Consider the following 12,763-nt stretch of genomic DNA (forward strand, 5'->3'; position numbering starts at 1 on the left):
CATGGTCAAAAAAAGGAGAATAAATTAAATCAGCAGCTGAAGATTTTGGACTCTCCAGAAGATTATAAAACACACCAGAGCTTGCATTGTAGAAAATGTTGGAATTTGAACAGCAAGTTCTTCCAGCAGAAGCTTTTGCTGTGCTGTCCCAGCTCTGACTCCCCGTGGAGGAACTGACCCCTGTCCATGGTACTGAGCCACCAAACAGCCAAGAGTACCAAAAAATAACATTTGCACAAAACCATCCCAAAGCCAAAGCTAAGAAGTTTGGAGAAAGGTCACCAAACTCATTCTGTATTAGAATTTACCAGTCCAAACTGTCCTTGATTAAAAACTATCTACAAACATCACCACATCTCTGACATTTCATTTTTGGCTATTACAGACAATTGGAACTTTACACAGTTGGACCAAAACTGCAAAAAACATCAATATGTAGCTATCAGTAATATGATGTTTTTAACAACTGCTAAGTAAAAATGCTTTACTGATCCTACAAAAGTGAGAATCTTTATACTGGTCTATCAGATTTTACTGTAATCTAAGCTGGAACAAAAGACTTACCCTAAATGCATTCAGAATTGCAATACAGTCACTCCTACTATTCCCAGCAAAAAACATTTTTTTCCTGTCAATACAAACAAAAACTATTAGCAACAATATGTTTTTCAAATATTACATGTACTACACAGCTCAGTAACACCCTCCATGCCTTTAATAAACATGATCAATACACTTTTTGTAATTACTTGTTCTTATTCACATCTCCTCACTGAAGGAGATGCTCTGTATGAGCAGGATAATAATAAGTAATTGTCCTTGCTATTTAAAGAATCATTTTAATAGACACTGCAACATGAAAAAGGCAAAGCTGAAGAACCAGGCCTTGTGCTCAGCAGATGGTGAGTTAGGCTCTGTGATTTATGCTCCCAAATAAATAGATTCCAGTATCAGCTACTCAGACAAGCTTCTTTTTGCACTTCTTAGCATTTTAACAGAAAATCAGACTCATGAGATGGAAAATTATATCGGGAAATCAACTCTGCCCTATGCTCTCAAATGTAGTTAGAAAGTGATGAAACATCTGGGGCACTACCTGTATGCATCAACATGCTTTTTGAAAGGTACTGCAAAAAAATTCCGCGAAGACAGCGCTGCAGCTACAACAAAAACAAATCAAAATTAAAACCTGCAAATCATCTGGTTCTAGAGAAATGTTCTCACATGTTTTCTTTCAGTTACCTATAATAAGGCACTCCTCTAAGCAACCAAAGACATGCCCAAGGACTATCAATTTTCCAAGATGCAGGTCCAGTGGCAACTGTGTCAGCACTGTTCCTATGAAACTCAGCTCACCATCATGCAGATCATCTTCTGTGTGCACAGAGGTTGTAAGTGCTCCAAGCTAGAGAAATTAAAATGTACTCACTTGTAAAAGCTGACTAAGTACACCTAAGACAATTTTTAAAGCCTGGCACCTGGCACTTTTGAAACCAAAGCTGCTACATATACTGGATATAAAGGCAAGCTACAAATGATGCAAATATTTATTTCTTATGCACTTTGGAAAAGAAAAAAGTTTAATGCAATGAAGATTCTCCCTTATCTTTATAACTGAAACTCAAAATCACTATCTTCCTTGTACAGGTGAGAAGGGTATCTTCACGCTGACCTCTATAAATCATACATTTTAAGAGTCTGGTTTTTTACTTATTCATAAATAATGTTGCTTACAAAGGTTTTTTTGGTCTATTTCTCTGTTCTTTCTCACCATAGATGCTAGTCCTCAAAAAGCATCATTACTCCCTGATTAAATTACAATTGTGTTTTAAAGCTTTAACTACAGAAATTATGCTCAAAAGGATGGAAACCCAACAAGAGACCAAGGCATGAGAAACTCTCTAGACACAATTCATACCTGAGGCTCCAGTTAAGACTGCTACTACCTTAAATACAAAGGAAACCATTTCTGCAGTACATTCCTATTACCCTGATTTAACAACATGAAAAGGAAGCCTACCTCTTTCAGCTGAAGTATTGTACGTTCAATGTCACCCACACTGGGGGGAGAGAGAGCTGTTGCCAGCAAGGCTTTTGGTTCCCCCATATCAAGCTTCTTCAATTTTAAGACTGTAGATCCTAATGGACAATGCTGAAGGGAAGACAAGATTATCATTACTCTCTCCTCATGGGAAGTGTGACAAAGTGTTTTATATGAAGAACTAAGTTTACAGTTTAGCAAAATCTGCAGTTAATTGGGTACAACAAGCGTTTGTTTTCTTTTGAGTGGATTACTTATTTCTAATCCACATCAATTTTACCGCTATAATTTATCTCCTTCTATAAGGAAACTATGTGGAATGATCTTTGTCAAATAGTTATCAAGTTGAATTCTGGTCATTGCTATTAGTTATTAGTAACTATTCCAATCATCTTCAGAGAAAGTAAAGCAAAGTTTCTCTGCTATGACTAAATGTGTTAAAGAAAACCTAATCCTCAACCCAAAAGCCTTACCAGCATCTCAGGTTCTGACTTCTCTGGAATACAGTCTGCCCAGAAGTCCTTGCATATGAGCCTGTAACAGTAGCCTTTGGAAACACGTCCAGCACGACCTTCACACAAAACAAAAAATCACCGATTTGTAAATTGCATAAGTTTTTTCCAAAGCCGTCCATCTACAAAGCCTCTGGGCAGCTGAGCAGCACACGACAGCTGATGCTGCAGGCTGAGCAGTGTTCTGCTCTCTTGCAGCAGACAGGCCCAGAGGACACAGAAGGGTAGGACAAAAAAATTTTGCTTTCACAGGAGCAGTAACTAACAAAAGAATTACATAACTATTTCACTCAAATACCTCTTTCACATAACTGCCCTCAAATCAACAGCCATTTTTCTCAGTTGAACAGGCATTTCCTGTTTGACTCTATAGCTAGAAAATCATCTTCAATATAAACAACTTTTAAGCTCCAATGATAAACAGCAAAATGTCTTTATGATCTACTATTTACGTAAAAACACAATGACTCAGAACTCTATCTTCACAAATCCAAACACCATTCACTTCAACCAACTAAATGGTACCCCTCTCTGTGGGACAGTCCCCTAGTGTCCCACAGAGTGGGACTCGTTTTTCAGGCCATGTTTTTAAGTCACATGCACAAGCCCAAGTTTTCTACACAGAATGCTACTTCTCCTGGTTGTTGTGACCGTTGCTGACCTGGAACCAAATGGAAATAAATCTGTATATTGGGGATCATAGGTTCACAGTGAGGCCTTGGAAGGGTGTGGCTATGGTGGTGGCTTCTGTAAGAAGCTGCTGGAAACTTCCATATATCTGACAGTGCAAGGGTGTAAGGAAGAAGCAGCAGCAGAGAGAATGTGAGATGAACCAACCACAATCCCCAATTTCCATCCCTGGGTACCACCAGGGCAGAGAAGGCAGAGAAACTGGGAGTGAGTCCAAGCCTGGGAAGGAGTGGAGGGAAGCTGTTTAAGATTTAGCTTTATTTCTCATTAGCCAAGACTGATTTGTTTGGAAATAAAATGAAACTAATTTCCCCAAGCTGAGTCTGTTTTGCCTGTGATGGTAATTGCTAAGTGATCTCCCAGTCTCCATCTCAAACCCTGAGCCTCCTGTCATCATTTTTCTTACTGTCCAGTTGGGGAGAGGGGATAGAGCAGCTTTGGTGGGCATCTGGCACCCAGCTGTAATTGTAAAGACCTCATAATACTTAGAAATTACAGTATTTTTAGATCTGAAGATATCACTGCTATTAATTTATTTAGTATTATTTCTGACTGAAACTTAAAAAGATTTTGATATTTAAGATGACTGTCTTACTAGAAGAGACAATATGGAATCTTATTTATCCTTGTGCTATAAACATTGGTGTAAACCAGAAACACTGCTGTGGATATTTCAACTCATTAACAGTGACATATACACATGCAAGTTCATTTTTCTGCTGCACCTCACAAGCAGTCCATAAATACCTAGCAGTACATATCCCCCCTTTTCAAAAATGGTCTGTGATAAAAAAATTGCTATTAAATACTAAAGAATTCATGGTCTATGAATTTTAATACTTTTCAGTAAGATACAAAACACTCCTCTGCAAATATACTTGAGGAAAAAAAAAAAAAAATCATTCACACCAAGTTGTTTCATCCCATTTTTATACCCTGACTTATCAAGTACTAATGGCCAAAATAATCTGTTCTTTTTACTATTAATACAAGAAAAAGCCAATAAAGAACTGTTCATGAAGGTCAGCTTCTAAAATTGCTTTGCATTACCTATTGTCATCTTACCTTTTCTTTGATTACAGTTTGTCTTAGATGCCCAGCAAAGCCTCAAATTTTGGTAATTAGTTTCCTTATCACAAAACAGAATTTTAGTCAAGCAGAAATCTATCACTGCAAAAAAGAAAACAATTCCTCATAGCAGTAGAAATACACAAGAATAATCTGTATTATCAAAAAAGTCTGAATAACTTGAATAGCAATAAAAAGAACATCAGATTTATAAACAATTAGACCAAAGATATTCTGAATACTAAACAAATTGCTAACAGATCTTACTACAAAAATAATAAATCACTGTAGATGACAATCAGTAAAAGGCAATAATTTCTGCATTTATAAACTCTGTATGAAAATTTGCTTCAACTGATGCAATTATTTCAAAACATAGTCAGAATGTGATTAAAAACCTTAAATTGTGACATGAGGTCTGGCTCTGCTTGTTGCTGCATTTAAAATTACCCCTTAGTGAGGACTTAAACCAACCACCCACTCAGTAGCTCTATTTGTTCATATATTTAGATTTCTCTGTTGTGAAAGAAATAATTCAACATGCCAACAGCAGTGCTTTGAACAGTGACATATCCTGGAGACCAAACCTAGCACAAGTATGGACAATATTACACACACAGTGTATAGAGAATTAAAGGATTTAGACAACTTACCATACTTAACATCAGGAACTGTTACAGAGCTCTCAGCTACATTGGTAGCTAGAATAACCTGATTTTTGAAGCAAAAAATGAGCAAGGAATGCATAAACAAAAAATTACTTGCATTAATGTTTCTACATGAAAAATCCAACTTGCTATGAAGCAATATAAATCTAATGGCAACACAGCATTTCTGCTCTGCATGGCTTAAAAGACAGCAATACCATGCAAGGACAATACAAAAGCCCTTGTACTTTCTTGTTCTGAACTCACAAAAGTGTAATAATGTAGTGCAGCATTAGGACAGTGCAGAGGAAGAATGGAAATACTCCTTGTGCCTCTGCCATAAGCAAAGATCACACCATTGGCAGCGACACTCTCTCAGTAAGAGCAGATGGAGAAAACCAAGGCAGCAGTGACAAAGTGGGTCACGAGGTGGGACACTCTCCCATCCTGGGGCACTGCTCTGCTGCTCAGTGCCATCAGCAGCCCCTCCTGTTGTGCAGGTGCAGGTATCAACAGGCACAAACCATTCTGAAGGATAACACCAGCAGCAGGCAACAGTTTAAGGGTAACTTCCTCAAGTTATTCCATCTCTCTTGAGGTCTGCACACCAGTTAAAACAACAGCTTGGTAAGAAAAGCCATGAATTTACACACTGAAAAACTGAAGTGCTCTGTGCTTATAAAAAGGTTTGAATTAGAACAGCTAATATTATGTAACTACATTATTATTTGCTATTACTACTCTAGCAAAAGGTTTCACATGGTTTTAAAAAGTCATGATTTAAAAATATTTACTTTTCTGTAGCCAGGAACCGTAGCTGAAAATACTTTACTTTGTTCCTCCAATGTTGCACATGCATGAAGTGGGTACACTTGCCACCTAAAAAAAAATATATTTGTGAAATATTTACTGATGCAAGAATATTAAAGTTGATTACACTTCTGTGCTAAACTCTATTATGCACTTGAAACTCATACAGCTGAAAAACTCATATTCAGGTTTAACTGAGTTGAAACAAATGTGGTGTAACTTACCTTTGATATTTATCTGAGAGGCATGAGTGCATGTATCTTATTTCACCTAAACCTAGGGAAAAAGTAATCACGAGTTTAATTTTTCATTTTAGTCATCAGGAATAATTCAAAAACATCAACTATTAACTGCCTGTCATTACTATCTCCTTTTTACCATACAATAAAATGGTAGAAGAATTAAACAGCAAATATAACAATAAATCTCTGAAAATCAGTGAGTCAATTTTTGAAGAACCATTTGGCATTAATTTCACACTTAAAAAAAGATATAAAGGCCATTGGACAACATTCCATTATTAGTCCTTGTTTCAGCTTCTTACAACTGACAACACATGCTGAATATCTGTCTAGTTTAGGCTAAAATTGTGTATTTCATTTAAAACAAGCTCTTTCAAAGAGCAGAGCCAAGGTAAAAAAAAAAAAAAGCAAGCTATTTCTGTCTTGGTCATCTCACCTTTGGCCATTCCAGTGCCCATTTTTTGGGGCATTAATTTCACATCAGCCAGGGGAAATCTTATGACTAAGGGATTTCTTCTATTTTCCTGAATACCTCCACAGACAAACCTTTCTGAGAAGCTTAATTTACTTCTTACTGAGACTTCAATATCAAATGCCTCATTTTCAAAATCCTGTCTCTGAGTGAACTTCCATGGAGGTTGTTTTTACAATTAAAAACAACTAAAAGAAGTTTGATTCATGTTTGGCAGAGCAGACTCTGCATCATCACAGTTAATAGTAATTATCAATCAGTCTAGTAATTACTGACTAGACTCAGCAGGCAGCATCTGCTGACCAGTTTCAGAAGTGACAAAGGTGTCAGAATGAAATGAGAACCAGTAACAATCTATCTGGCAAACATACAAGGATAGTAAGGAGAGCAGGGCATGGAGAAGTGCAATAGAAAATATGGAACAGAAAAAGTGAGAGCACAACACCAGCAGAACAGATAAAATAAGATCATTTGGAACATATTCATGCATGTATGTTAAGAAGATTACTCTACATTTTAACATGGCATCACTTGTTACCTACAGAGAGGCAAGTTCTGGAACCAAAGGAGAGGTGAGTACTGAAGAATACTTACCTAAACAGAATCTAACTTGGTAGCATTGCCAAAAAAATTAAGCAGTGAACAAGACAGGCAATTACAAGGGAAAACATGGCATCCTGCTTGAGACAGCTGCAGCTCCTTTTGGAATCAGATTCTGCCCCTTCACTGGGTTCCACAAAGTCAGTGGGCAAAAATCACTCAACAGCATCCTCAGCACAGCACTGCTCTTTCTGGCTGCTGCTGCACACCCAACTTCACAGGTCAGTGGGAGTGTTATTTTTAAGGTTCAAAAATGCTATGCAATCATTAGCACTCAAAAAATCTGAAGCATCTCAAATCAACATCCTAAATGTGGGTGTTAAATGTGTAAAAATAACCCAGAGCTCTGCCTCAGCTGCTGTGCTGTAAAGTGGGGGCTCACCTCCCCTTTTCTCCAGTTCTGTATGAAACATTTGTCAGGAAAATTTCAAGGGGTGTTGGCTAATCCTGTGCTCAGGATCAGTCTTGAGTAACCAGTTTAACACCAGACAACATCAAACACTGAACAAGTAAAACAAACCTGAGTGTACCAGCTTATTACCACATGGGCTTTCACAAATTTACCAAATGCATTTGAACAAAATAAAACACAAAATAAATAAAAAAAAACCACACAAACCACAAACCAACCAAACAAAACAAACCAACTCAAGGTGAAAGATAAAGATTTAGGATTTGAAAATGCTAAAAGGAGTAATTCCAGACTGAAGTGAAGCCTCAGAGGGGCTGAGAAAGCCTGAAAACACACAGGACAAACACCAATGTCAAGAGGCCAGAGGCAACAGATATGGTCTCCCTACTTTATTAATCACAAACTGGAATGGGCATTACATTGAAACATTGAAGTAGTTCCTTCTAGACATGGATTTTATAGTGAAGGTAATTCCAAGAAAGGCAGCTCTAATGCCTTTTAGCTAGTGGGGAACACTCTAAGGAAAGCTGCTCTCCAAGTGCAGTGTATCTTTCAGCTGGTGAGTTGGGCCTCCAGCCCTGATCTGGCATGCCTATTCCCAAGCTCAACACAGCAGGGAGATGACATTCATGAACATTTTACACATTTGAAATGTAAATTAGAAAGTCCTGGTAGGGACAGACTTCACTGTGTCCAAGGGACAGCTGCCCTGGACTTCAATGTGACTCACCACTTGAACATAACCAAATCTTTTCCAAGTTTTCAAATAACAAATGTTCATCTCATGAAGTAAAAGAAACCACCAGGTAACAGATTTATGATGTTCAAGAAACCTACTCTGCAGGGCAGTTACACTGCCTCTAAAATCCAGTTAGTGAGTTTAAATAAGAAATGGCAGTCAGAACCAAAGCCTACAATAATTTCTGTGCAACACAACTTAGGTTTTGCTCTCTACAGAAGACTACATGTATAGCCAGTTTTATGATCAATAACCTCTGCATCTTCATGTGTACTTTTGAGCATGACAAGCACACCAACCAATGGCCATGGAAAGAAAAACAGGAATTTGAGCTGTTACAACAATCTAAATGAAGACCACACTATATGCAGATAAGGAAAGGTCTCAAATCCTAGGAGCTTCTCCAATAATTAATAATTGCACTAAAAAAATTAGCAACTGCATTTCTGTAGTTTAACTACAGAATTAATTTTATTATTTTTAACATACATAACATCTTAATTTTTGACTCACATCTTTTCCAATTATTGCCACAATTTAACCAGTTTCCAAGAAAAAAATGCCCAAAGACACCTCATTTAAGTATGTGTTTAATAAATCCCTGGAAGAAGTGCCAACAGGAAGCTCATTAGATGACAAACAAGAAAAAAGAAAGTTATTAAGATATAAACTCACCAGGTAAAAACACAAGCACGCTGCCACGTTCCAATGTACCACTGCAATTCTTTTTCTCCCTAACAAGAAAACACAGCTTCATTAGTTTTACAGTCTCAAACTACCTCATTACCCAAAGTTATTTTATTCTGGAAGAACAAGCAGAAGTGCACACTTTTTGTAGCATGAATTATTTAAACTTCCTGAAGAAATGAGATTTCAACCATTATTTTCAACTATGCTTTCTGAAAAATGCAAGATATAAACAGTAGAACCAGAGCAATAAATTCAGTGGTATTCTTCAAAACTATGACAAGACACAAACTCTCATTCCGCAATGAAAATAATCAGAATTAGGTTACTTAACACAGAGTGCTAGACAAAAATGGTAGAAGTAACTTTATTATATTTTCAGATGTAATATTACATCTTCAGATACTAAACATCAATTTACAAAACACAAAGCAGCAAAATCCATTATTTACTTATTTCACATGACATTAAGGCATTAAACAGTCAGTGAAAATTATTGCCTAGCTTTTATCCCTTTTCCCCATGAAATTATGTATATTTTATGTCACACTATAAAAAAGTATCATTTATATTTATATAATTCTTGATTTATGTACTCCTCAGCTCTGGTCTACAGTAAAGAATATATTTTCCATATGACACGGCTGCCCTCAATAGGACATGAAGTGCACTTTAGGAACACTGGGTACAAATCAAACAAATATGTAAAATATTGGGCAAGTAAAAATTAAGTTTCTACTAATAACTATGGACTCTGCTGCTGCTTAATTAGCTTCTCATTTCCCCAAGAGCCACTGATTCCAGATCTTGAACTGCATCTTACCCATGGCTCCTCTTTTCCAGCTCATCAAATGACTGAATCAGAGCCACTGCCACTTGATACATTTTCTGTTCTATCACTGGCTGCCCAAGGCTCTGAAGATGAAACTGTTTGGAGAAGGAGGCAATGAGGTTAACACAGTATAACTGGCTACAAGACTGTAGTTCACACATGTATTTCAATTTCTCAAGTGCTTGCAATCCAAAATGATCCAGTACAGAAGTAACTTCACCTGAGGTACTCATTACCTTCTGAACAGATGTTTTTCTTCAAGCATCCAAAACTTCTAATGCTGAAGAAATACTTGTGATATTTACCTACTTAAGCACCAGCCCACCCTCCATTCATTTGCAGGACCTGCTCCTTATCCTGAAGTGTCAGGCACGTGGGAACTGATCAGAGCTCATGGGAGCAGGGTGACAGGGAGGAATTTGTGTAGGGAAGGCAGAGTGCTGCTCACAGCTGCTATCACACAGATCTCTCTACCTGCCTGCACATAAACCACGTAACTCTTTCTCCTTTAAATTGTTTTTTCATTTAGAGGGTTTTGTGGTTTTGGTCCCACCCTGTCAAAGAATTACTGTTCTGTTGTACTCAACAAAGCCATGGTGATCCTGCCTACACTGTTTTCCAGCATTCTGTACAAACCCAAGGCTTTAGTATTTAAGAACACACACCATCAAGTCTTCAGAGCAAAGACAGTAACTAAATCACTTTTCAGTTTTATGCTCAATGAACTAGACCTGCTATAAAAAAGGTCTATAGCACTACATGTATTTCTCGTGTAGGGAAAATGGCTTTTGATCATTGCTCACCTTTCATTCTCAGTTTCCCCTCACTGTAGCGCAAACTCTTTACTGAACCCAAGTGTTTCAGTGAGCTAAAATCACAGATCCCTTAACTATCTAAACTATTAAAATGAAATTAGTAATTTTTCTACCACTTTCCCACTGTAAAGGAGCTCATGCCAATCACAAAAGCACAGCTCCTAGCACCAATCTGGAAACACTGATTTACATCAACATTTGCTACTGCAACCTCAGTCCTCAGCTTGACTAACCCAGGAGAAACCTTAAAAATACTTGACTGTTTTCTTCAGTGATTTTTGCCACAATATATGTGAAAAATCTAAGCAAGTTATCTCTTCTGGGCTGCTCCAACATGAGATCTTTTTGGTTTCATTATTCCTGCTTAAATAACTGTCAAATTTGTCTTTTCAATTTTGCTACTGACTGTACCTTTAGCATTTTCTAACAGGACAAGGCTTCCACATCACTCCTAGTAAAAGGTAACAATGTGACAAACAGCAAATCCAAACCCCAGTCAGACCTGACGGAAATAATACAACACAATCAGAACAGCTTTTGACAGCAGCTCACTACCTTCCACCAGGACTCTGACTAGTTCCATGGACATGAAGGAGTTTTTACCTTTGCAAGCCAAAAAGGGGCTGCATTTTGCATTTTCCTTCCTTTCTTAAATTTGCATTTAATATCTCTATCACTATCCAGAACAAAAGGCAAATATTTATACATCCAGCTTTAAAATTGCTTATAGATAGAGCCTTCATTAATTTTTCATGAAACCTGTGTTTCAATGATTGCTTGGGCCTTAGAGGTCACTGGTATGAACAAAGTCATTATTCTGTTAAAAATCCAGAACAATGTGTTTACCAAGCTCATTATGCCACAAGAAAAATAAACTAGTTTTTTGTAAGCCCATGCTCACGAATTAAGCAGCACACCTGTAAGTGACCCAGTATCTGGGCAAGGGTAAGCCAGTGCTACACTGAAAAATGTTTCTCCCTTTTTTTAATTCTTTCCTACAAATGAAGTAATTCAAGTAGAAAGCTTTGTCTCTGATTCAGCTAGATGTCTGTCTAGCCACAGCAGAGGGTTGATTGAAAACACGCATACAGAAAAAAAAAATAATGACTGGCATTTTTGGTCATCTTCCAAATCACAACAGCATCAATGAACAGACAAATTATTCAAGTCAAAACTACTCCTAAAAATTTTATTTTCAAGCTTTAAAACATTATCACATGCAGAAATGAGTGATGTATTAAAGCCAAGAGGTCTGCAGGATTCATGGAAGAATTCTACATCTCTACAGTAACATCCAATTATCCTAAGATTTTTTGAGAAGGGATGAAGATTCACATCTCACAGCCAAGAGACAATTACAAACAACTAAATTGATTTTGACTGAGATGCTTTAAGAAATGATTGAAGATTTATGTAATGCAGTTTTACAGTTATTAATTTTAAAATCAAAAGTAAACTTAGAAAAATTCTGTTTGTCTAAAAAGCAATGACTGCATTTACTCTTAACTGCTGTGTTCCTTCATGTAAATTTTACAGGCTTTTATAGGTGAAAATAAACCATCAAGAATTAAAGCCTGAAGCCTGTACCTCAGGCAGTTATCTAACTGATTTAGATTTTAGCATGATGAAAGATGTGCCTCAGCCTCCATATGGCAGCATTAACTCATTAACTGTCTTAATACTCACATTCCACTTTCATTTTATTAGGATGTTACACAAACCATCTCAGACCTTCCACATTTTAATTTTTTAATTGTAACTAGTATTCAGAGAAAACCTTCACACACAGCACCATAAAGAACAAGATCCAGACTAAGAATCAGTACTTTAGAATTCAATTTCACCCTTTTTTAATATAGATATTTAAAAAAAAAAATCATGAGCACTTATGTGCTTCTATGGTTGCCCTAAGTCACAAGAAACATCTTGGACAAACATACTCTCCTCATCTTGCTGAAAAACAGAATGGCTATAGATAGGACAACACAAGATACAGAATCAGATGAAAACTTTAAATAAAAAACAGAAAAAATAAAGAAGTATAAAAAGGGCTAAGCACTGAAAGCAGTTCCTTTGTTCGTGATCTCTGAGGTGAAAGGTGTGCAAGTTGACATTCAGCTCCAAGTGCAGCTATGACAAATCAAATCTGACTGAAGGAAACTTCTTAATTTCCTGGTTATCTTTTTGTTGTCATCA

The 12,763-nt window shown here is 37.0% G+C and overlaps 1 protein-coding gene across 4 annotated transcripts in view; it reads right to left on the reverse strand.

Annotated features, from left to right (window-relative positions):
• Positions 1-12,763, reverse strand: part of TDRD9 (tudor domain containing 9) — a 69,379-nt gene that overhangs the window by 22,967 nt on the left and 33,649 nt on the right. For all 4 annotated transcript variants that reach the window (XR_010440420.1, XM_064714122.1, XM_064714123.1 and 1 more), the window contains 11 exons: positions 9,744-9,847; positions 8,909-8,967; positions 5,993-6,044; positions 5,753-5,837; positions 4,965-5,022; positions 4,309-4,413; positions 2,515-2,612; positions 2,021-2,152; positions 1,243-1,405; positions 1,097-1,160; positions 565-628 (listed from right to left, as the gene is read on the reverse strand). Coding sequence is in view for 3 of the 4 variants with exons in the window: in XM_064714122.1 (XP_064570192.1) it covers positions 565-628; positions 1,097-1,160; positions 1,243-1,405; positions 2,021-2,152; positions 2,515-2,612; positions 4,309-4,413; positions 4,965-5,022; positions 5,753-5,837; positions 5,993-6,044; positions 8,909-8,967; positions 9,744-9,847 (984 nt within the window). In the remaining variant the exon portion in view is untranslated. The remainder of the gene's footprint in view (positions 1-564; positions 629-1,096; positions 1,161-1,242; positions 1,406-2,020; positions 2,153-2,514; positions 2,613-4,308; positions 4,414-4,964; positions 5,023-5,752; positions 5,838-5,992; positions 6,045-8,908; positions 8,968-9,743; positions 9,848-12,763) is intronic.

The sequence above is a fragment of the Zonotrichia leucophrys genome, chromosome 5 (assembly GCF_028769735.1).
Source record: "Zonotrichia leucophrys gambelii isolate GWCS_2022_RI chromosome 5, RI_Zleu_2.0, whole genome shotgun sequence".
Lineage (NCBI taxonomy): Eukaryota > Metazoa > Chordata > Aves > Passeriformes > Passerellidae > Zonotrichia > Zonotrichia leucophrys.